General features: G+C 48.0%; 1 protein-coding gene across 1 annotated transcript in view; it reads right to left on the minus strand.

Annotated features, from left to right (window-relative positions):
* Nucleotides 1-25,512, minus strand: part of LOC135569107 (LIM and calponin homology domains-containing protein 1-like) — a 32,227-nt gene that overhangs the window by 4,909 nt on the left and 1,806 nt on the right. Inside the window, exons 2-6 of the mRNA XM_065015953.1 lie at nucleotides 8,482-8,552; nucleotides 8,265-8,334; nucleotides 6,690-6,796; nucleotides 4,380-4,410; nucleotides 2,401-2,511 (exon numbers count right to left, since the gene is read on the minus strand). Of these exons, the coding sequence (XP_064872025.1) occupies nucleotides 2,401-2,511; nucleotides 4,380-4,410; nucleotides 6,690-6,796; nucleotides 8,265-8,334; nucleotides 8,482-8,552 (390 nt within the window). The remainder of the gene's footprint in view (nucleotides 1-2,400; nucleotides 2,512-4,379; nucleotides 4,411-6,689; nucleotides 6,797-8,264; nucleotides 8,335-8,481; nucleotides 8,553-25,512) is intronic.

The raw sequence follows: 25,512 nt of genomic DNA on the forward strand, positions 1-25,512 counted from the left end.
AACAAGGCAGTTAACCCACTGTTCCCCTGAACAAGGCAGTTAACCCCACTGTTCCCCTGAACAAGGCAGTTAACCCACTGTTCCCCTGAACAAGGCAGTTTAACCCACTGTTCCCCTGAACAAGGCAGTTGACCCCACTGTTCCCCTGAACAAGGCAGTTAACCCACTGTTCCCCTGAACAAGGCAGTTAACCCACTGTTCCCCTGAACAAGGCAGTTAACCCACTGTTCCCCTGAACAAGGCAGTTAACCCCACTGTTCCCCTGAACAAGGCAGTTAACCCACTGTTCCCCTGAACAAGGCAGTTTAACCCACTGTTCCCCTGAACAAGGCAGTTGACCCCACTGTTCCCCTGAACAAGGCAGTTAACCCACTGTTCCCCTGAACAAGGCAGTTAACCCACTGTTCCCCTGAACAAGGCAGTTGACCCCACTGTTCCCCTGAACAAGGCAGTTAACCCACTGTTCCCCTGAACAAGGCAGTTAACCCACTGTTCCTAGACCAGTTTAACCCACTGTTCCCCTGAACAAGGCAGTTAACCCACTGTTCCCCTGAACAAGGCAGTTAACCCACTGTTCCCCTGAACAAGGCAGTTAACCCACTGTTCCCCTGAACAAGGCAGTTAACCCACTGTTCCCCTGAACAAGGCAGTTAACCCACTGTTCCCCTGAACAAGGCAGTTAACCCCACTGTTCCCCTGAACAAGGCAGTTAACCCACTGTTCCCCTGAACAAGGCAGTTAACCCACTGTTCCCCTGAACAAGGCAGTTAACCCACTGTTCCCCTGAACAAGGCAGTTAACCCCACTGTTCCCCTGAACAAGGCAGTTAACCCACTGTTCCCCTGAACAAGGCAGTTTAACCCACTGTTCCCCTGAACAAGGCAGTTGACCCCACTGTTCCCCTGAACAAGGCAGTTAACCCACTGTTCCCCTGAACAAGGCAGTTAACCCACTGTTCCCCTGAACAAGGCAGTTGACCCCACTGTTCCCCTGAACAAGGCAGTTAACCCACTGTTCCCCTGAACAAGGCAGTTAACCCACTGTTCCCCTGAACAAGGCAGTTAACCCACTGTTCCTAGACCAGTTTAACCCACTGTTCCCCTGAACAAGGCAGTTAACCCACTGTTCCCCTGAACAAGGCAGTTAACCCACTGTTCCCCTGAACAAGGCAGTTAACCCACTGTTCCTAGACCAGTTTAACCCACTGTTCCCCTGAACAAGGCAGTTAACCCACTGTTCCCCTGAACAAGGCAGTTAACCCACTGTTCCCCTGAACAAGGCAGTTAACCCACTGTTCCCCGGTAGGCTGTCATTGTAAATAAGAATCTGAACTGACTTGCCGAGTTAAATAAAAGTTAAATAAATAAAACACAAATAAATGGGGGCGTTGTCATCCTGAAACAGGAAAGGGCCTTCCCCCAAACTGTTACCACAAAGTTGGGAGAACAGAATCATCTAGAATGTCATTGTATGCTGTAGCATTAAGACTTCCCTTCACTGGAACTGAGGAACCATGAAAACCAGGCCCCAGACCATTATTCCTCCTCCACCAAACTTTACAGTTGGCACTACGCATTGGGGCAGGTATCGTTCTCCATGTATCCGCCAAACCCAGATCCGTCCGTTGGACTGCCAGATGGTGAAGCGAGAGAAAGCGTTTCCACCGCTCCAGAGTCCAACGGCGGCGAGCTTTACACCACTCCAGCCGACGCTTGGCATTGAGGGTTCTAAGGCCTGTGTGCGGTTGCCATGGAAACCCAGATCTTGCTCTGACGTTGCCTCCAGAGGCAGTTTGGAACTCAGCAGTGAGTGTTGTAACTGAGGACAGATGATTTTTTACGCAACATGCGCTTCCCGTTCTGTGAGCTTGTGTGGTCTACCACTTCACGGACGAGCCGTTGTTGCTCCTAGACGCTTCATAATATTTGCTCCCTCAGCTTTGGGACACATATGGAGGGGGCAAGTGGATTATTTGGGATTCAGCCAGAGCGAGAGAGAGAGAGAGAGAGAGAGAGAAACAGAGAGAGAAACAGAGAGAGAAACAGAGAGAGAGAGAGAAACAAAGAGAGAGAGAGAGACAGACAGAGACAGAGACAGAGAGAGAGACAGAGAGAGAGAAACAGAGAGAGAAACAGAGAGAGAAACAGAGAGAGAGAGAAACAGAGAGAGAGAGAAACAGAGAGAGAGAGAGAGAGAGAAACAGAGAGAGAGAGAGAGAGAGAGAGAAACAGAGAGAGAGAAACAGAGAGAGAGAGAGAGAGACAGAGAGAGACAGAGAGAGAAACAGAGAGAGAAACCGAGAGAGAGAAACAGAGAGAGGTGTATACCTGTTGTGTGTTCATAGTATTCCTGTATCTGTGGCATTCCAGAGTGTGTGTGTGTGTGTGTGTGTAGTCTTACCGTTCTCATGTGTGATCGCAGTCCCTCAAACTCTCTGAGGTTTAGGACAGGGCCGTCATAGGAGGGGCACACACTGGATGCCTTCCCCAGCCAGAATATTGTAATTAATACCTAGATGGGGGTGTTGTCAGAGAGAGAGAGAGAGAGAGACACACACTGGATGCCTTCCCCAGCCAGAATATTGTAATTAAGACCTAGATGGGGGGGGGTGTTGTCAGAGAGAGAGGCAGACTGGATGCCTTCCCCAGCCAGAATATTGTAATTAAGACCTAGGTGGGTGGGGGGTGTTGTCAGAGAGAGAGAGAGGCAGACTGGATGCCTTCCCCAGCTAGATGGGGGGGTGTTGTCAGAGAGAGAGAGAGGCAGACTGGATGCCTTCCCCAGCTAGGTGGGTGAGGGGTGTTGTCAGAGAGAGAGAGGCAGACCTGGATGCCTTCCCCAGCTAGGTGGGTGAGGGGGTGTTGTCAGAGAGAGAGAGGCAGACTGGATGCCTTCCCCAGCTAGGTGGGTGGGGGTGTTGTCAGAGAGAGAGAGAGGCAGACTGGATGCCTTCCCCAGCTAGGTGGGTGAGGGGTGTTGTCAGAGAGAGGCAGACTGGATGCCTTCCCCAGCTAGGTGGGTGAGGGGGTGTTGTCAGAGAGAGAGAGAGGCAGACACTGGATGCCTTCCCCAGCTAGATGGGTGAGGGGGTGTTGTTAGAGAGAGAGAGAGGCAGACTGGATGCCTTCCCCAGCTAGGTGGGTGAGGGTGTTGTCAGAGAGAGAGAGGCAGACTGGATGCCTTCCCCAGCTAGGTGGGTGAGGGGGTGTTGTCAGAGAGAGAGAGGCAGACTGGATGCCTTCCCCAGCTAGATGGGAGGGGGGGTGTTGTCAGAGAGAGAGAGAGGCAGACTGGATGCCTTCCCCAGCTAGGTGGGTGAGGGGGTGTTGTCAGAGAGAGAGAGAGAGGCAGACTGGATGCCTTCCCCAGCTAGATGGGTGAGGGGGTGTTGTTAGAGAGAGAGAGGCAGACACTGGATGCCTTCCCCAGCTAGATGGGTGAGGGGGTGTTGTCAGAGAGAGAGAGAGGCAGACTGGATGCCTTCCCCAGCTAGGTGGGTGAGGGGGTGTTGTCAGAGAGAGAGAGGCAGACTGGATGCCTTCCCCAGCTAGATGGGGGGGTGTTGTCAGAGAGAGAGAGAGCAGACTGGATGCCTTCCCCAGCTAGGTGGGTGAGGGTGTTGTCAGAGAGAGAGAGGCAGACTGGATGCCTTCCCCAGCTAGGTGGGTGAGGGGTGTTGTCAGAGAGAGAGAGCAGACTGGATGCCTTCCCCAGCTAGGTGGGTGGGGGGTGTTGTCAGAGAGAGAGAGAGGCAGACTGGATGCCTTCCCCAGCTAGGTGGGTGAGGGGTGTTGTCAGAGAGAGAGAGAGGCAGACTGGATGCCTTCCCCAGCTAGGTGGGTGAGGGGTGTTGTCAGAGAGAGAGAGAGCAGACTGGATGCCTTCCCCAGCTAGGTGGGTGAGGGGGTGTTGTCAGAGAGAGATTAGATATTTCACTGGATGTTCCTTCCCCAGCTAGGTGGGTGAGGGTGTTGTTAGAGAGAGAGAGAGGCAGACTGGATGCCTTCCCCAGCTAGATGGGTGAGGGGGTGTTGTCAGAGAGAGAGAGAGGCAGACTGGATGCCTTCCCCAGCTAGATGGGTGAGGGGGTGTTGTCAGAGAGAGAGAGAGGCAGACTGGATGCCTTCCCCAGCTAGATGGGTGAGGGGGTGTTGTCAGAGAGAGAGAGAGGCAGACTGGATGCCTTCCCCAGCTAGGTGGGTGGGGGGGTGTTGTCAGAGAGAGAGAGAGGCAGACCTGGCTCTCAAGAGAAGACAGGCGATGTGCAACACTGTAATGTTTACTGTTCATTTCACGTTTGTTTATTATCTATTTCACTTGCTTTGGCAATGTTCACATATGTTTCCCATACCAATAAAGCCCTTAAATTGAATACTTACATTCTTCAGTTTTCTACTGCATTCTGAGTCCCTGAAGAGAAAAGGAGAGGAGAGGTCACTTTCAGTCTGTCAACTTGGTATAACAAATGTATGGGGAGTTTGCAGGCTAGCGCCCTCTACTGAGGGCCAACAGACACCCTGCCTCACCTACTGAGGGCCAACGGACACCGTGCCTCACCCACTGAGGGCCAACGGACACCGTGCCTCACCTACTGAGGGCCAACGGACACCGTGCCTCACCCACTGAGGGCCAACGGACACCGTGCCTCACCTACTGAGGGCCAACGGACACCGTGCCTCACCCACTGAGGGCCAACGGACACCGTGCCTCACCCACTGAGGGCCAACGGACACCGTGCCTCACCCACTGAGGGCCAACGGACACCGTGCCTCACCTACTGAGGGCCAACGGACACCGTGCCTCACCTACTGAGGGCCAATGGACACCGTGCCTCACCTACTGAGGGCCACCGGACACCGTGCCTCACCTACTGAGGGCCACCGGACACCGTGCCTCACCTACTGAGGGCCAACGGACACCGTGCCTCACCCACTGAGGGCCAACGGACACCGTGCCTCACCTACTGAGGGCCAACGGACACCGTGCCTCACCCACTGAGGGCCAACGGACACCGTGCCTCACCCACTGAGGGCCAACGGACACCGTGCCTCACCCACTGAGGGCCAACGGACACCGTGCCTCACCTACTGAGGGCCAACGGACACCGTGCCTCACCTACTGAGGGCCAATGGACACCGTGCCTCACCTACTGAGGGCCACCGGACACCGTGCCTCACCTACTGAGGGCCACCGGACACCGTGCCTCATCTACTGAGGGCCAACGGACACCGTGCCTCACCTACTGAGGGCCAACGGACACCGTGCCTCACCTACTGAGGGCCAACGGACACCGTGCCTCACCTACTGAGGGCCAACGGACACCGTGCCTCACCTACTGAGGGCCACCGGACACCGTGCCTCACCTACTGAGGACCAAAGGACACCGTGCCTCTCCTACTGAGGGCCAACGAGGGAGTGTAGGAGGGAGGGGAAGGAGGGAGGGACAGTTCAGGCCTTGATAGGGAGGAAGGGTTTCTGAGGGACAGTTCAGGCCTTGATAGGGAGAGGAAGGGTTTCTGAGGGACAGTTCAGGCCTCTATAGGGAGAGGAAGGGTTTCTGGAGGACAGTTCAGGCCTTGATAGGGAGAGGAGGGGTTTCTGGAGGACAGTTCAGGCCTTGATAGGGAGAGGAAGGGTTTCTGGAAGACAGTTCAGGCCTTGATAGGGAGAGGAAGGGTTTCTGGACGACAGTTCAGGCCTTGATAGGGAGAGGAGGGGTTTCTGGAGGACAGTTCAGGCCTTGATAGGGAGAGGAAGGGTTTCTGGAGGACAGTTCAGGCCTTGATAGGGAGAGGAAGGGTTTCTGGAGGATAGTTCAGGCCTTGATAGGGAGAGGAGGGGTTTCTGGAGGACAGTTCAGGCCTTGATAGGGAGAGGAAGGGTTTCTGGAGGACAGTTCAGGCCTTGATAGGGAGAGGAGGGGTTTCTGGAGGACAGTTCAGGCCTTGATAGGGAGAAGAAGGGTTTCTGGAGGACATTTCAGGCCTTGATAGGGAGAGGAAGGGTTTCTGGAGGACAGTTCAGGCCTTGATAGGGAGAGGAGGGGTTTCTGGAGGACAGTTCAGGCCTTGATAGGAAGAGGAGGGGTTTCTGGAGGATAGTTCAGGCCTTGATAGGGAGAGGAAGTGTTTCTGGAGGACAGTTCAGGCCTTGATAGGGAGAGGAAGGGTTTCTGAGGGACAGTTCAGGCCTTGATAGGGAGAGGAGGGGTTTCTGGAGGATAGTTCAGGCCTTGATAGGGAGAGGAAGGGTGTCTGAGGGACAGTTCAGGCCTTGATAGGGAGGAGGGGTTTCTGGAGGACAGTTCAGGCCTTGATAGGAAGGAGGGGTTTCTGGAGGACAGTTCAGGCCTTGATAGGGAGAGGAGGGGTTTCTGAGGGACAGTTCAGGCCTTGATAGGGAGAGGAGGGGTTTCTGAGGGACAGTTCAGGCCTTGATAGGGAGAGGAAGGGTTTCTGAGGGACAGTTCAGGCCTTGATAGGGAGAGGAGTGTTTCTGAGGGACAGTTCAGGCCTTGATAGGGAGAGGAGGGTTTCTGGGGGATTTCTGGAGGACAGTTCAGGCCTTGATAGGGAGAGGAGGGTTTCTGAGGGATTTCTGGAGGACAGTTCAGGCCTTGATAGGGGCCTAGTTATATACTGTGTATATTTATATATACGCACGCACACACGTTTCTCTCTCTCTCTAACCTGAGGTTGGCTTGTATGGAGGTGTCCTGAAGGTCTCCTGGATTAAACAGCTGGGAACCTTTCAGACCCAACTCCTCACAGCCTCTGAGGAACACTGACAGGTTGTCCTGGGGAGGGGGAGGAGGGAGAGGAATGGGGAGGGAGGGGAGGAGGGAGAGGAATGGGGAGGGAGGGGGAGGAATGGGGAGGGGGATGGGGGGGGATTGGGGAGGGAGGGGGAGGAGGGAGAGGAATGGGGGGGAATGGGGAGGGAGGGGGAGGAGGGAGAGGAATGGGGAGGGAGGGGGGAGGAGGGAGAGGAATGGGGAGGGAGGGAAGGGGAGGGAGGGAGAGGAATGGGGGGGATGGGGAGGGAGGAGGGAGGAGGGAGAGGAATGGGGAGGGAGGGGGAGAGGAATGGGGAGGGAGGGGGGAGGGAGAGAGGGAAGAGAAAGAGAGTAGAGGTTTAGTTTATTAGTAGTATTGCAGTAGTAGTGTAGCAGTATAGCAGTAGTATTGTAGTAATATAGTAGTATAATACTGACCAGTCCAGCAATGGGCATAGGCAACACTATTAGTTTAGTATTCGTGCAATATTAGTGTAGTATTAGTGCAGTATTAGTGCAGCATTAGCATAGTATTAGTGCAGTATTGGTGTAGTATTAGTGTAGCATTAGTGTACATGTGGTATTAGTGTAGTAGTAGTGTTGTATTCGTGTGGTATCAGTGTAGTACTAGTGTAGTATTAGCGAGGTATTAGTGTAGTATTAGTGTAGTATTAGTGCAGTATTAGTGCAGTAGTAGTGCAGCATTAGTGCAGTATTAGTGCAGTATCAGTGCAGTATCAGTGTAGTATTTGTGTAGTATTAGTGCAGTATTAGTGCAGTAGTAGTGCAGCATTAGTGCAGTATTAGTGTAGTATCAGTGCAGTATCAGTGTAGTATTTGTGTAGTATTAGTGCAGTATCAGTGCAGTAGTAGTGCAGCATTAGTGCAGTATTAGTGTAGTATTAGTGCAGTATTAGTGCAGTAGTAGTGCAGCATTAGTGCAGTATTAGTGCAGTATCAGTGCAGTATCAGTGTAGTATTTGTGTAGTATTAGTGCAGTATCAGTGCAGTAGTAGTGCAGCATTAGTGCAGTATTAGTGTAGTATTGGTGCAGTAGCCTGGTTCCTCTCTACCCAGTACAGCCTAGTTATTGGTTAGGTAATATTAGTATAGTCCCAGAAGACTGGCTACTCTTCAGAGCCTGGTTCCTCTCTACCCAGTACAGCCTAGTTATTGGTTAGGTAACATTAGTATAGTACCAGAAGACTGGCCACTCTTCAGAGCCTGGTTCCTCTCTACCCAGTACAGCCTAGTTATTGGTTAGGTAATATTAGCATAGTACCAGAAGACTGGCCACTCTTCAGAGCCTGGCTCCTCTCTAGGTTTGTTCTTAGGTTCTGGCCTTTCTAGGGAGTTTTTCCTAGCCACCATTCTTCTACATCTGCATTGCTTGCTGTTTGGAGTTTTAGGCTGGGTTTCTGTACAGCACTTTGTGACATCGGCTGATGTAGAAAGGTGTTTCTAAACCATTTGATTTAGTGGTACTGACCAGTCCAGCGATGGGCGAGGGTAGTCTGTTGATTTTCTGGACCAAACCTGGTCTGATGGAACACAGTAACCTGGAAGAGACACACAGACAAATACTTCACTACACTACACTCAGTATGTATGTGTGTGTGTGTGTGTGTGTGTGTGTTTAATGAGAGACAGTGGAACAGCAGAGGATTGTGGGGATTTCAAAGGCGGAAGTGAGGTCACAGACTCACTCGCAGAGCAGGATCCCGTTCTCCAGGCCGCTCCGGAAGTCCTTCTCACCGAAACTTTTTCCCGTCACCTCCTGGAGAGAACACACATCATCACGGTTCTATAGAGGTTCTAACCAGGTTATAAAAAGGTTCTAAAGAGGTTCTAGCCAGCTTCTAAATAGGTTCTAGCCAAGTTCTAAAGAGGTTCTAGCCAGGTTCTAACCAGGTTCTAAAGAGGTTCTAGCCAGGTTCTAAAGAGGTTCTAGCCAGGTTCTAGCCAGGTTCTAAAGAGGTTCTAGCCAGGTTCTAGCCAAGTTCTAAAGAGGTTCTAGCCAGGTTCTAACCAGGTTCTAAAGAGGTTCTAGCCAGGTTCTAAAGATGTTCTAGCCAGGTTCTAGCCAGGTTCTAAAGAGGTTCTAGCCGGCTTCTAAAAGGTTCTAAAGAGGTTCAAACCAGGTTATAAAGAGGTTCTAACCAGGTTATAAAGAGGTTCTAACCAGGTTAATAAAGATGTTCTAACCAGGTTAATAAAGAGGTTCTAACCAGGTTATAAAGATGTTCTAACCAGGTTATAAAGAGGTTCTAACCAGGTTCTAGCAAGGTTCTAACCAGGTTCTAGCGAGGTTCTAGCCAGCTTATAAAGAGGTTCTAACCAGGTTATAAAGATGATCTAACCAGCTTAAAAGAGGTACTAAAGAGGTTCTAGCCAGGTTCTAAAAGGTTCTAAAGAGGTTCAAACAAGGTTATAAAGAGGTTCTAACCAGGTTATAAAGAAGTTCTAACCAGGTTATAAAGAAGTTCTAACCAGGTTAAAAAAGGTTATAAAGAGGTTCTAACCAGGTTATAAAGAGGTTCTAACCAGGTTATAAAGAGGTTCAAACCAGGTTCTAAAGAAGTTCTAACCAGGTTAAAAAAGGTTATAAAGAGGTTCTAACCAGGTTATAAAGAGGTTCTAACCAGGTTATAAAGAAGTTCAAACCAGGTTCTAAAGAAGTTCTAACCAGGTTAAAAAAGGTTATAAAGAGGTTCTAACCAGGTTATAAAGAGGTTCTAACCAGGTTTTAAAAGGGTTTAGCCAGGATCTACCCTGTATTTTCTCTGTAAATGTACAGCATTATACTGGCACCAGAGTTGCCGGCATAACACTGTACATTTGCTTAACAGCATTGATGCTATAATTAAGCAATAAGGCACGAGGGGATGTGGAATATGGCTTAGGGCTGTTCTTGGGCACGACGCAACGTGGAGTGCCTTGATACAGCCGTTAACCGTGGTATATTGGCCATATACCACAACCCCCCGAGGTGCCTTATTGCTATTATAAACTGGTTACCAACGTAATTAGAAAAGTAAAAATATGTTTTGTCAAACCGTGGTACACCACGGCTTTCAGTCAATCAGCATTCAGGGCTCCAACCACCCAGTTTATAATGTCTGATATATCACGGCTTTCAGTCAATCAGCATTCAGGGCTCCAACCACCCAGTTTATAATGTCTGATATATCACGGCTTTCAGTCAATCAGCATTCAGGGCTCCAACCACCCAGTTTATCATGTATTTTACAGTAATATTTCCTTACTGTAAAAGCTGCCAACTCTGTTGCCAGTATAATGCTGTACATTTACAGGGAAATTTCAGGGAAATTCTAAATGTCTGAAAAACAATACATTTGTACATCAAATACATTTATTCAAATTGCTAACAACATTAACAACATATGAAACTCGTGAATTGACAACAGAAGTAACAACAGTTAACACATATGTAATAAGAGCATCATTACAGTAATAATGTAGAGTGGAAGGGAAAGTGTTTTAACTACTTGGCAGACATGAAACAAACAGACAATCATAATATCAGTCATAAATATCACATTCCCAGTTCATGCTACAAAACCAACTTCGTAAAGGGGTTTTAAAAATATGTTCTATTTGAGCCAAAAGTCCATGATGTAGAGTAAGACATTGTTGTAGTTGACTCAAACTTCCATAACAGAACACTGGAGACATTGTTGTAGTTGACTCAACCTTCCATAACAGAACACTGGAGACATTGTTGTAGGTGACTCAACCTTCCATAACAGAACACTGAGACATTGTTGTCTGAATAGATGGATACAGTTCATTGTTGTAGTTGACTCAACCTTCCATAACAGAACCCTGAGACATTGTTGTAGTTGACTCAACCTTCCATAACAGAACACTGAGACATTGTTGTAGTTGACTCAACCTTCCATAACAGAACACTGAGACATTGTTGTCAGAATAGATGGATACAGTTCATTGTTGTAGTTGACTCAACCTTCCATAACAGAACACTGAGACATTGGTGTCAGAATAGATGGATACAGTTCATTGTTGTAGTTGACACAACCTTCCATAACAGAACACTGAGACATTGTTGTAGTTGACACAACCTTCCATAACAGAACACTGAGACATTGTTGTAGTTGACACAACCTTCCATAACAGAACACTGAGACATTGTTGTAGTTGACTCAACCTTCCATAACAGAACACTGAGACATTGTTGTAGTTGACACAACCTTCCATAACAGAACACTGAGACATTGTTGTAGTTGACTCAACGTTCCATAACAGAACACTGAGACATTGTTGTAGTTGACACAACCTTCCATAACAGAACACTGAGACATTGTTGTAGTTGACACAACCTTCCATAACAGAACACTGAGACATTGTTGTAGTTGACTCAACGTTCCATAACAGAACACTGAGACCTTGTTGTAGTTGACTCAACGTTCCATAACAGAACACTGAGACATTGTTGTAGTTGACTCAACCTTCCATAACAGAACACTGAGACATTGTTGTAGTTGACTCAACCTTCCATAACAGAACACTGAGACATTGTTCTAGTTGACTCAACCTTCCATAACAGAACACTGAGACATTGTTGTAGTTGACTCAACCTTCCATAACAGAACACTGAGACATTGTTGTAGTTGACTCAACCTTCCATAACAGAACACTGAGACATTGTTGTAGTTGACTCAACCTTCCATAAGAGAACACTGAGACATTGTTGTAGTTGACTCAATCAAATGTGAGGGCACCTTCCATAACAGAACACTGAGACATTGTTGTCAGAATAGATGGACACAGTTCATTGTTGTAGTTGACTCAACCTTCCATAACAGAACACTGAGACAATGTTGTAGTTGACTCAACCTTCCATAACAGAACACTGAGACATTGTTGTAGTTGACTCAACCTTCCATAACAGAACACTGAGACATTGTTGTAGTTGACTCAACCTTCCATAACAGAACACTGAGACAGCAAAACGTTCTGAATTTACAAACCACTACCAGATCGCATTCTGACACACTGGAGGCAATTATGAACAACCCTTAGTTGTCAATCAAATGTATTTGGCATCGATCAAATGTGAGGGCAGGCAAGTTCCCCTTCAGTTGTCAAAGCGTGGGTTTCTACTGACAAGCATGCATTGGTGGGTAAGCTCCATCGTTTATCAGTCCAATTTTGACAGCCAACTAGCTGGAAAAGTTTGAGAGGGTTTACCTAATGTTCCTTTGTTAGATATGAGTTCATCTTGCTCTGGCTAGCATAAGTTGTTGATCTGGTTGTTGTTGATGGGTATAACTGAGGGAGCGAGAGCCTGCCTTTTCATGGTTGTTTAATCAATAGGACTGTAAAGTTCCCTAATGTATGAGGACTCCCGTTGTATTTTTAAATATTTACAGAAATCTATTCAGGTGTATTTTGTGTCTTTTGGTGAATGTGTTCTAATGATCTGAAGTCACACTGTTGTTACTGCCTGTAAACACACAGTCCAGTTCATAGTGAATGATGACAGGCCCAGTCTACCAACGATAGACACTATTCTCCTGACTCAACATCCAACGATAGACACTATTCTACTGACTCAACATCCAACGATAGACACTATTCTACTGACTCAACATCCAACGATAGACACTATTCTCCTGACTCAACATCCAACGATAGACACTATTCTACTGACTCAACATCCAACGATAGACACTATTCTACTGACTCAACATCAGATTATTAACCCCAGTCTACCAACGATAGACACTATTCTACTGACTCAACATCCAACGATAGACACTATTCTACTGACTCAACATCCAACGATAGACACTATTCTCCTGACTCAACATCAGATTATTAACCCCAGTCTACCAACGATAGACACTATTCTCCTGACTCAACATCAGATTATTAACCCCAGTCTACCAACGATAGACACTATTCTACTGACTCAACATCCAACGATAGACACTATTCTACTGACTCAACATCCAACGATAGACACTATTCTACTGACTCAACATCCAACGATAGACACTATTCTACTGACTCAACATCAGATTATTAACCCAGTCTACCAACGATAGACACTATTCTACTGACTCAACATCAGATTATTAACCCAGTCTACCAACGAACCTGGATCTGTAGTGACGCCTCAACACTGCGATGCGGTGCCTTAGTCCGCGGCGCGACGAGGAAGGCCCAATCAAACATTATTTTATATAATAATTTTCTATAATCTATATTAATCAAATGTATCATTATTGTACGGACTCTCTCTCCATATTACACACACACACACCCCCTCACACACACACCCCCCCACACACACAACCCCACACACACACCCCCACACACACACACCCACACACACACACCCCCACAGAGATATTGCAGTTGGACATCTGAAGCTATTCCAATTAATCCCTGCAAGGACAGCTGTGACATCTGGCATGTAAAAACACACACACACACACACACACACACAGACACAGACACACAGACACAGACACACACACACACAGACACAGACACACAGACACAGACACAGACACAGACACAGACACAGACACACAGACACAGACACAGACACACACAGACACACACAGACACACACACACACACACACGTCAGAGGTATCTCTGTTCTAGAACACACGCCAGAGGTATATCTGTTCTAGAACACACGTCAGAGGTATCTCTGTTCTAGAACACACATTTCTATGTGGCCGCTGTGCCATGCAGGGGGCGGGGCCTCGAGGAGACAAACTAACCTCAAAGGCTACTGCTGTTATGTTTCCTTGGACACCAATGTCACACACACACACACACACACACACACACACACACACACAGAGACACACACACAGACACACACACACACACACACACACACACACACACACACACACACACACACACAGACACACGAAAGAGAGGCAGCCTTACCAGTCATAAATAACTAGAGAATTAAGAAGAGAGAGACAGAAAGAGAGACAGATTGAGAGAGACAGGTGGAGAGAGAGAGAGATAGAGAGATATAGATGAGAGAGAGAGAAAGGGAGAGAGAGAGACAGGTGGAGAGAGAGAGAGAGAGAGAGAGAGAGAGAGAGAGAGAGAGAGAGAGAGAGAAGAGAGAAAGGGAGAGAGAGAGACAGGCGCACATACTATCTGATCCTGGAATATACCAGATCTGAGATCTGTCTTTGGCCTAATGAGCAAGAACCTGGACTTCACCAAAGAAATCAGAAATATAGACATTGTCATCCTACAAGAAACATGGTAAAGAGGAGACGGACCCACTGGTTGTCCTCTAGGTTACAGAGAGCTGGTAGTCCCATCCACCAACCTACCAGGTGGGTGGTATAGAGGAGATGGACCCACTGGTTGTCCTCTAGGTTACAGAGAGCAGACGGACCCACTGGTTGTCCTCTAGGTTACAGAGAGAGCTGGTAGTCCCATCCACCAAACTACCAGGTGGGTGGTATAGAGGAGATGGACCCACTGGTTACCCTCTAGGTTACAGAGAGCTGGTAGTCCCATCCACCACACTACCAGGTGGGTGGTATAGAGGAGATGGACCCACTGGTTGTCCTCTAGGTTACAGAGAGCTGGTAGTCCCATCCACCACACTACCAGGTGGGTGGTATAGAGGAGATGGACCCACTGGTTGCCCTCTGGGTTACAGAGAGCTGGTAGTCCCATCCACCACACTACCAGGTGGGTGGTATAGAGGAGATGGACCCACTGGTTGCCCTCTAGGTGTCAGAGAGCTGGTAGTCCCATCCACCACACTACCAGGTGGGTGGTATAGAGGAGATGGACCCACTGGTAGGTTACAGAGAGCAGGTGGATCCACACTACCAGGTGGGTTATAGAGGAGATGGACCCACTGGTTGCCCTCTAGGTTACAGAGAGCTGGTAGTCCCATCCACCACACTACCAGGTGGGTGGTATAGAGGAGACGGACCCACTGGTTGCCCTCTAGGTTACAGAGAGGTGGTAGTCCCATCCACCACACTACCAGGTGGGTGGTATAGAGGAGATGGACCCACTGGTTGTCCTCTAGGTTACAGAGAGCTGGTAGTCCCATCCACCACACTACCAGGTGGGTGGTATAGAGGAGACGGACCCACTGGTTGTCCTCTAGGTTACAGAGAGCTGGTAGTCCCATCCACCACACTACCAGGTGGGTGGTATAGAGGAGATGGACCCACTGGTTGTCCTCTAGGTTACAGAGAGCTGGTAGTCCCATCCACCACACTACCAGGTGGGTGGTATAGAGGAGATGGACCCACTGGTTGCCCTCTAGGTTACAGAGAGCTGGTAGTCCCATCCACCACACTACCAGGTGGGTGGTATAGAGGAGACAGACCCACTGGTTGCCCTCTAGGTTACAGAGAGCTGGTAGTCCCATCCACCACACTACCAGGTGGGTGGTATAGAGGAGACAGTCCCACTGGTTGCCCTCTAGGTTACAGAGAGCTGGTAGTCCCATCCACCACACTACCAGGTGGGTGGTATAGAGGAGACAGACCCACTGGTTGTCCTCTAGGTTACAGAGAGCTGGTAGTCCCATCCACCACACTACCAGGTGGGTGGTATAGAGGAGACGGACCCACTGGTTACCCTCTAGGTTACAGAGAGCTGGTAGTCCCATCCACCACACTACCAGGTGGGTGGTATAGAGGAGATGGACCCACTGGTTGCCCTCTAGGTTACAGAGAGCTGGTAGTCCCATCCACCACACTACCAGGTGGGTGGTATAGAGGAGACGGACCCACTGGTTGTCCTCTAGGTTACAGAGAGCTGGTAGTCCCATCCACCACACTACCAGGTGGGTGGTATAGAGGAGATGGACCCACTGGTTGCCCTCTAGGTTACAGAGAGCTGGTAGTCCCATCCACCACACTACCAGGTGGGTGGTATAGAGGAGATGGACCCACTGGTTGCCCTCTAGGTTACAGAGAGCTGGTAGTCCCATCCACCACACTACCAGGTGGGTGGTATAGAGGAGATGGACCCACTGGTTGCCCTCTAGGTTACAGAGAGGTGGTAGTCCCATCCACCACACTACCAGGTGGGTGGTATAGAGGAGATGGACCCACTGGTTGCCCTCTAGGTTACAGAGAGCTGGTAGTCCCATCCACCACACTACCAGGTGGGTGGTATAGAGGTGATGGACCCACTGGTTGCCCTCTAGGTTATAGAGAGCTGGTAGTCCCATCCACCAAACTACCAGGTGTGAAACAGGGAAGAGGCTCAGGGGGTATGCTAATTTGGTCTTGAGCAGACCTAATCCACTCTATTAAATTAGTCAAAACAGGAAATGTTTTACCTCTGGCTATAAATTAAAAAGGAAATGATCTCAACAGATAAATGTCCTCCTGTGTGCTACCTACATTTGAAGTCAGAAGTTTACATTCACTTAGTTTGTAGTCATTGAAACTCAATTTTCAACCACTCCACACATTTCTTGTTAACAAACTATAGTTTTGGCAAGTCGGTTCGGAGATCTACTTCGTGCATGACACAAGTCATTTCTCCAACAATTGTTTACAGACAGATTATTTCACTTATAATTCACTATATCACAATTCCAGTGGGTCAGAAGTTTACATACACTAAGTTAACTGTGCCTTTAAACAGCTTGGAAAATTCCAGAAAATGATGCCATGGCTTTAGAAGCTTCTGATAGGCTAATTGACATCATTTGAGTCAATTGGAGGTGTACCTGTGGATGTATTTAAAGGCCTACCTTCAAACTCAGTGCCTCTTTGCTTGACATCATGGGACAATCAAACTAAATCAACCAAGACCTCAGAAAATAAATTGTAGACCTCGACAAGTCTGGTTCATCCTTGGGAGCAATTTCCAAATGCCTGAAGGTACCACGTTCATCTGTACAAACAATAGTACACAAGTATAAACACCATGGGACCACGCAGCCATCATACCACTCAGGAAGGAGACGTGTTCTGTCTCCTAGGGAGTAATGTACTTTGGTGCGAAAAGTGCAAATCAATCTCAGAACAACAGCAAAGGACCTTGTGAAGATGCTGGAGGAAACAGGTACAAAAGTATCTATATCCACAGTAAAACGATTCCTATATCGACATAACCTGAAAGGCCGCTCAGCAAGGAAGAAGCCACTGCTCCAAAATCGCCATAAAAAAGCAAGACTACGGTTTGCAACTGCATATGGGGACGAAGATCGTACTTTTTGTAGAAATGTCTTCTGGTCTGATGAAACAAAAATAGAACTGTTTGGCCATAATGACCATCGTTATGTTTGGAGGAAAATGGGGGAGGCTTGCAAGCTGAAGAACACCATCCCAACAGTGAAACACGGGGGTGGCAGCATCATGTTGTGGGGGTGTTTTGCTGCAGGAGGGACTGGTGCACTTCACAAAATAGATGGCATCATGAGGTAGGAAAATTATGTAGCAACATCTCAAGACATCAGTCAGGAAGTTAAAGCTTGGTCGCATTTTTTTATTTTAAATTTTATTTTATTTCACCTTTATTTAACCAGGTAGGTTGAGAACAAGTTCTCATTTGCAACTGCGACCTGGCCAAGATAAAGCGTAGCAAGTCGACACATACAACAACACAGAGTTACACATGGAATAGACAAAACATACAGTCAATAATACAGTAGAACAAAAGAAAACAAAAAGTCTATATACAGTGAGTGCAAATGAGGTAAGTTAAGGAAATAAATAGGCCATGGTGGCGAAGTAATTACAATATAGCAATTAAACACTGGAATGGTAGATCGGCAGAAGATGAATGTGCAGGTAGAGATACTGGGGTGCAAAGGAGCAACATAAATAGATAAATACCAGTATGGGGATGAGGTAGGTAGATAGATGGGCTGTTTACAGATGGGCTAAGTTCAGGTGCAGTGATCTGTAAAATGCTCTGACAGCTGGTGCTTAAAGCTAGTGAGGGAGATGTGAGTCTCCAGCTTCAGAGATTTTTGCAATTTGTTCCAGTCATGGGCAGCAGAGAACTGGAAGGAAAGGCGGCCAAAGGAGGAATTGGCTTTGGGGTGACCAGTGAGATATACCTGCTGGAGCGCGTGCTACGAGTGGGTGCTGCTATGGTGACCAGTGAGCTGAGATAAGGCGGGGCTTTACCTAGCAGAGACTTGAAGATAACCTGTAGCCAGTGGGTTTGGCGACGAGTATGAAGCGAGGGCCAACCAACGAGAGCGTACAGGTCGCAGTGGTGGGTGGTATATGGGGCTTTGGTGACAAAACGGATGGCACTGTGATAGACTGCATCCAGTTTGCTGAGTAGAGTGTTGGAGGCTATTTTATAGATGACATCACCGAAGTCGAGGATCAGTAGGATGGTCAGTTTTACGAGGGTATGTTTGGCAGCATGAGTGAAGGATGCTTTGTTGCGATATAGGAAGCCGATTCTAGATTTAATTTTGGATTGGAGATGCTTAATGTGAGTCTGGAAGGAGAGTTTACAGTCTAACCAGACACCTAGGTATTTGTAGTTGTCCACGTATTCTATGTCAGAGCCCTCCAGAGTAGTGATGATGGACGGGCGAGCAGGTGCAGGTATCGATCGATTGAAAAGCATGCATTTAGTTTTACTTGCGTTTAAGAGCAGTTGGAGGCCACGGAAGGAGAGTTGTATGGCATTGAAGCTCGTCTGGAGGTTAGTTAACACAGTGTCCAAGGAGGGGCCAGAAGTATACAGAATGATGTCGTCTGCCTAGAGGTGGATCAGAGAATCACCAGCAGCAAGAGCAACATCATTGATGTATACAGAAAAGAGTCGGCCCGAGAATTGAACCCTGTGGCACCCCCATAGAGACTGCCAGAGGTCCGGACAGCAGACCCTCCGATTTGACACACTGAACTATCAGAGAAGTAGTTGGTGAACCAGGCAAGGCAGTCATTTGAGAAACCAAGGCTGTTGAGTCTGCCAAGAAGAATGTTGTGATTGACAGAGTCGAAAGCCTTGGCCAGGTCGATGAATACGGCTGCACAGTAATGTCTCTTATCGATGGCGGTTATGATTTAATAACCAGAGTGGAAAGCCTTGGCCAGGTCGATGAATACAGCTGCACAGTAATGTCTCTTATCGATGGCGGTTATGATTTAATAACCAGAGTGGAAAGCCTTGGCCAGGTCGATGAATACAGCTGCACAGTAATGTCTCTTATCGATGGCGGTTATGATTTAATAACCAGAGTGGAAAGCCTTGGCCAGGTCGATGAATACAGCTGCACAGTAATGTCTCTTATCGATGGCGGTTATGATTTAATAACCAGAGTGGAAAGCCTTGGCCAGGTCGATGAATACGGCTGCACAGTAATGTCTCTTATCGATGGCGGTTATGATATCGTTTAGAACCTTGAGCCTAATTTCGAAGGCCCAAATGGACAATGACCCCAAGCATACTTCCAAAGTTGTGGCAAAATAGCTTAAGGACAAGAAAGTCAAGGTATTGGAGTGGTCATCACAAAGCGTGTGTGGACAGAACTGAAAAAGCGTGTGCGAGCAAGGAGGCCTACAAATCTGACTCAGTTACACCAGCTCTATCAGGAGGAATGGGCCAAAATTTACCCAACTTATTGTGGGAAGCTTATGGAAAGCTACCCAAAATGTTTGACCCAAGTTAAAAAATGTAAAGGCAATGCTACCAAATACTAATTGAGTGTATGTAAACTTCTGACCCACTGGGAATGTGATGAAAGAAATAAAAGCTGAAATAAATAATTCTCTCTACAATTATTCTGACATTTCACATTCTTAAAATAAAGTGATGATCCTAACTGACCTAAAACAGATCATTTTTACTTGGACTAAATGTCAGGAATTGGTCAAAACAGAGTTTAAATGTATTTGGCTGAGGTGTGTGTGTGTGTGTGTGTGTGTGTGTGTGTGTGTGTGTGTGTGAAGGTGGTGATTGACAAGATACCAAAGATACCATCAACATCCTCATGATCTCTGGTTGAGACAGGAAGTGTTGAGAACTAGCTGACTTCACTCAGTCGCTGTCCACCAATCAGATGGTGGGAAACAGGTTACCATGTAGATCTACTCATAATAACAAGACCCCCCCCGACACTAGTCCACATTTTCACTGCCATGGCTACCATTCCGGAATCTCCTGGCTCTCGCCTGCCGGGAGGCGGGGTTCTGGTGCATGCGCTCAGGGGGAACGGGTTTCTCTCTCCATGTGTCTTCAGACAAACCCAACATGGGCCACCGAGAGGAACGGAGAGATACTATTCTAGTAAGTTCCATCCCTTACTAGATAATATTCTCTTAGTTTCACACACACACACACACACACACACACACACACACACACACACACACACACACACACACACACACACACACACACACACACACATCTTCCTCACGCAGCAGTAATGTCCCACATTGTGCCTTCTAGTCAAGTTGTAACCGGACACCCTGCGAGACAGCAGGTGACAGGGCAACAGTACATGTATAGGCTATCCCCTCAGTCCCAGGTCTCCCCCTACAGTAATATAACATGTATAGGCTATCCCCTCAGTCCCAGGTCTCCAGAACCCCCTACAGTAATATAACATGTATAGGCTATCCCCTCAGTCCCAGGTCTCCCCCTACAGTAATATAACATGTATAGGCTATCCCCTCAGTCCCAGGTCTCCCCCCCTACAGTAATATAACATGTATAGGCTATCCCCTCAGTCCCAGGTCTCCAGAACCCCTACAGTAATATAACATGTATAGGCTATCCCCTCAGTCCCAGGTCTCCCCCCCCTACAGTAATATAACATGTATAGGCTATCCCCTCAGTCCCAGGTCTCCAGAATATAACCCCCCTCAGTCCCACAGTAATATAACATGTATAGGCTATCCCCTCAGTCCCAGGTCTCCAGAACCCCCTACAGTAATATAACATGTATAGGCTATCCCCTCAGTCCCAGGTCTCCCCCTACAGTAATATAACATGTATAGGCTATCCCCTCAGTCCCAGGTCTCCCCCCTACAGTAATATAACATGTATAGGCTATCCCCTCAGTCCCAGGTCTCCAGAACCCCCTACAGTAATATAACATGTATAGGCTATCCCCTCAGTCCCAGGTCTCCCCAGAACCCCTACAGTAATATAACATGTATAGGCTATCCCCTCAGTCCCAGGTCTCCCCCCTACAGTAATATAACATGTATAGGCTATCCCCTCAGTCCCAGGTCTCCAGAACCCCCTACAGTAATATAACATGTATAGGCTATCCCCTCAGTCCCAGGTCTCCCCCTACAGTAATATAACATGTATAGGCTATCCCCTCAGTCCCAGGTCTCCCCCTACAGTAATATAACATGTATAGGCTATCCCCTCAGTCCCAGGTCTCCAGAACCCCCTACAGCAATATAACATGTATAGGCTATCCCCTCAGTCCCAGGTCTCCAGAACCCCCTACAGCAATATAACATGTATAGGCTATCCCCTCAGTCCCAGGTCTCCAGGACCCCCTACAGTAATATAACATGTATAGGCTATCCCCTCAGTCCCAGGTCTCCAGAACCCCCTACAGCAATATAACATGTATAGGCTATCCCCTCAGTCCCAGGTCTCCCCCTTTAACGCAGAACCCCTACAGTAATAGAACATGTATAGGCTATCCCCTCAGTCCCAGGTCTCCCCCTACAGTAATATAACATGTATAGGCTATCCCCCCTCAGTCCCAGGTCTCCAGGACCCCCTACAGTAATATAACATGTATAGGCTATCCCCTCAGTCCCAGGTCTCCCCCCTACAGTAATATAACATGTATAGGCTATCCCCTCAGTCCCAGGTCTCCAGAACCCCCTACAGTAATATAACATGTATAGGCTATCCCCTCAGTCCCAGGTCTCCCCCTACAGTAATATAACATGTATAGGATATCCCCTCAGTCCCAGGTCTCCAGAACCCCCTACAGTAATATAACATGTATAGGCTATCCCCTCAGTCCCAGGTCTCCCCCCTACAGTAATATAACATGTATAGGCTATCCCCTCAGTCCCAGGTCTCCCCCCTACAGTAATATAACATGTATAGGCTATCCCCTCAGTCCCAGGTCTCCCCCTACAGTAATATAACATGTATAGGCTATCCCCTCAGTCCCAGGTCTCCCCCTACAGTAATATAACATGTATAGGCTATCCCCTCAGTCCCAGGTCTCCACTCCAGAACCCCCTACAGCAATATAACATGTATAGGCTATCCCCTCAGTCCCAGGTCTCCCCCCTACAGTAATATAACATGTATAGGCTATCCCCTCAGTCCCAGGTCTCCAGAACCCCCCCCTACAGCAATATAACATGTATAGGCTATCCCCTCAGTCCCAGGTCTCCCCCTACAGTAATATAACATGTATAGGCTATCCCCTCAGTCCCAGGTCTCCCCCCTACAGTAATATAACATGTATAGGCTATCCCCTCAGTCCCAGGTCTCCCCCTACAGTAATATAACATGTATAGGCTATCCCCTCAGTCCCAGGTCTCCCCCTACAGTAATATAACATGTATAGGATATCCCCTCAGTCCCAGGTCTCCAGAACCCCCTACAGTAATATAACATGTATAGGCTATCCCCTCAGTCCCAGGTCTCCCCCTACAGTAATATAACATGTATAGGCTATCCCCTCAGTCCCAGGTCTCCCCCCTACAGTAATATAACATGTATAGGCTATCCCCTCAGTCCCAGGTCTCCAGGACCCCTACAGCAATATAACATGTATAGGCTATCCCCTCAGTCCCAGGTCTCCCCCTACAGTAATATAACATGTATAGGCTATCCCCTCAGTCCCAGGTCTCCCCCTACAGTAATATAACATGTATAGGCTATCCCCTCAGTCCCAGGTCTCCCCCTACAGTAATATAACATGTATAGGCTATCCCCTCAGTCCCAGGTCTCCACTCCAGAACCCCCTACAGCAATATAACATTTATAGGCTATCCCCTCAGTCCCAGGTCTGCCCCCTACAGTAATATAACATGTATAGGCTATCCCCTCAGTCCCAGGTCTCCACTCCAGAACCCCCTACAGTAATATAACATGTATAGGCTATCCCCTCAGTCCCAGGTCTCCCCCCTACAGTAATATAACATGTATAGGCTAACCCCTCAGTCCCAGGTCTCCCCCCTACAGTAATATAACATGTATAGGCTATCCCCTCAGTCCCAGGTCTCCAGAACCCCCTACAGTAATATAACATGTATAGGCTATCCCCTCAGTCCCAGGTCTCCCCCCTACAGTAATATAACATGTATAGGCTATCCCCTCAGTCCCAGGTCTCCCCCCTACAGTAATATAACATGTATAGGCTATAGGCTATCCCCCCTCAGTCCCAGGTCTCCCCCTACAGTAATATAACATGTATAGGCTATCCCCTCAGTCCCAGGTCTCCAGAACCCCTACAGCAATATAACATGTATAGGCTATCCCCTCAGTCCCAGGTCTCCCCCCTACAGTAATATAACATGTATAGGCTATCCCCTCAGTCCCAGGTCTCCCCCCCTACAGTAATATAACATGTATAGGCTATCCCCTCAGTCCCAGGTCTCCCCCTACAGTAATATAACATGTATAGGCTATCCCCTCAGTCCCAGGTCTCCCCCCTACAGCAATATAACATGTATAGGCTATCCCCTCAGTCCCAGGTCTCCCCCCTACAGCAATATAACATGTATAGGCTATCCCCTCAGTCCCAGGTCTCCAGTCCAGAACCCCCTACAGCAATATAACATGTATAGGCTATCCCCTCAGTCCCAGGTCTCCAGTCCAGAACCCCCTACAGCAATATAACATGTATAGGCTATCCCCTCAGTCCCAGGTCTCCCCCTACAGTAATATAACATGTATAGGCTATCCCCTCAGTCCCAGGTCTCCACTCCAGAACCCCCTACAGCAATATAACATGTATAGGCTATCCCCTCAGTCCCAGGTCTCCCCCCTACAGTAATATAACATGTATAGGCTATCCCCTCAGTCCCAGGTCTCCAGAACCCCCTACAGTAATATAACATGTATAGGCTATCCCCTCAGTCCCAGGTCTCCCCCTACAGTAATATAACATGTATAGGCTATCCCCTCAGTCCCAGGTCTCCCCCCCTACAGTAATATAACATGTATAGGCTATCCCCTCAGTCCCAGGTCTCCCCCCTACAGTAATATAACATGTATAGGCTATCCCCTCAGTCCCAGGTCTCCCCCCCTACAGTAATATAACATGTATAGGCTATCCCCTCAGTCCCAGGTCTCCAGAACCCCCTACAGTAATATAACATGTATAGGCTATCCCCTCAGTCCCAGGTCTCCCCCTACAGTAATATAACATGTATAGGCTATCCCCTCAGTCCCAGGTCTCCCCCTACAGTAATATAACATGTATAGGCTATCCCCTCAGTCCCAGGTCTCCAGGACCCCTACAGCAATATAACATGTATAGGCTATCCCCTCAGTCCCAGGTCTCCCCCTACAGTAATATAACATGTATAGGCTATCCCCTCAGTCCCAGGTCTCCCCCCTACAGTAATATAACATGTATAGGCTATCCCCTCAGTCCCAGGTCTCCCCCTACAGTAATATAACATGTATAGGCTATCCCCTCAGTCCCAGGTCTCCACTCCAGAACCCCCCCTACAGGTCAATATAACATGTATAGGCTATCCCCTCAGTCCCAGGTCTCCCCCTACAGTAATATAACATGTATAGGCTATCCCCTCAGTCCCAGGTCTCCAGTCCAGAACCCCCTACAGTAATATAACATGTATAGGCTATCCCCTCAGTCCCAGGTCTCCCCCCCTACAGTAATATAACATGTATAGGCTATCCCCTCAGTCCCAGGTCTCCCCCCTACAGTAATATAACATGTATAGGCTATCCCCTCAGTCCCAGGTCTCCCCCCTACAGTAATATAACATGTATAGGCTATCCCCTCAGTCCCAGGTCTCCCCCTACAGTAATATAACATGTATAGGCTATCCCCTCAGTCCCAGGTCTCCCCCTACAGTAATATAACATGTATAGGCTATCCCCTCAGTCCCAGGTCTCCCCCTACAGTAATATAACATGTATAGGCTATCCCCTCAGTCCCAGGTCTCCCCCCTACAGTAATAACCCCCTACAGCAATATAACATGTATAGGCTATCCCCTCAGTCCCAGGTCTCCCCCTACAGTAATATAACATGTATAGGCTATCCCCTCAGTCCCAGGTCTCCCCCTACAGTAATATAACATGTATAGGCTATCCCCTCAGTCCCAGGTCTCCCCCTACAGTAATATAACATGTATAGGCTATCCCCTCAGTCCCAGGTCTCCCCCAGCAATATAACATGTAGCAATATAACATGTATAGGCTATCCCCTCAGTCCCAGGTCTCCCCCCTACAGCAATATAACATGTATAGGCTATCCCCACAGTCCCAGGTCTCCAGTCCAGAACCCCCTACAGCAATATAACATGTATAGGCTATCCCCTCAGTCCCAGGTCTCCAGTCCAGAACCCCCTACAGCAATATAACATTTATAGCCCCCTACTGTAATATAACATTTATAACCCCCTACTGTAATATAACATTTATAACCCCCTACTGTAATATAACATTTATAACCCCCTACTGTAATATAACATTTATAACCCCGGTCTCCAGAACCCCCTACTGTAATATAACATTTATAACCCCCTACTGTAATATAACATTTATAACCCCCTACTGTAAT

This window comes from Oncorhynchus nerka, unplaced genomic scaffold, assembly GCF_034236695.1.
Source record: "Oncorhynchus nerka isolate Pitt River unplaced genomic scaffold, Oner_Uvic_2.0 unplaced_scaffold_1198, whole genome shotgun sequence".
NCBI lineage: Eukaryota > Metazoa > Chordata > Actinopteri > Salmoniformes > Salmonidae > Oncorhynchus > Oncorhynchus nerka.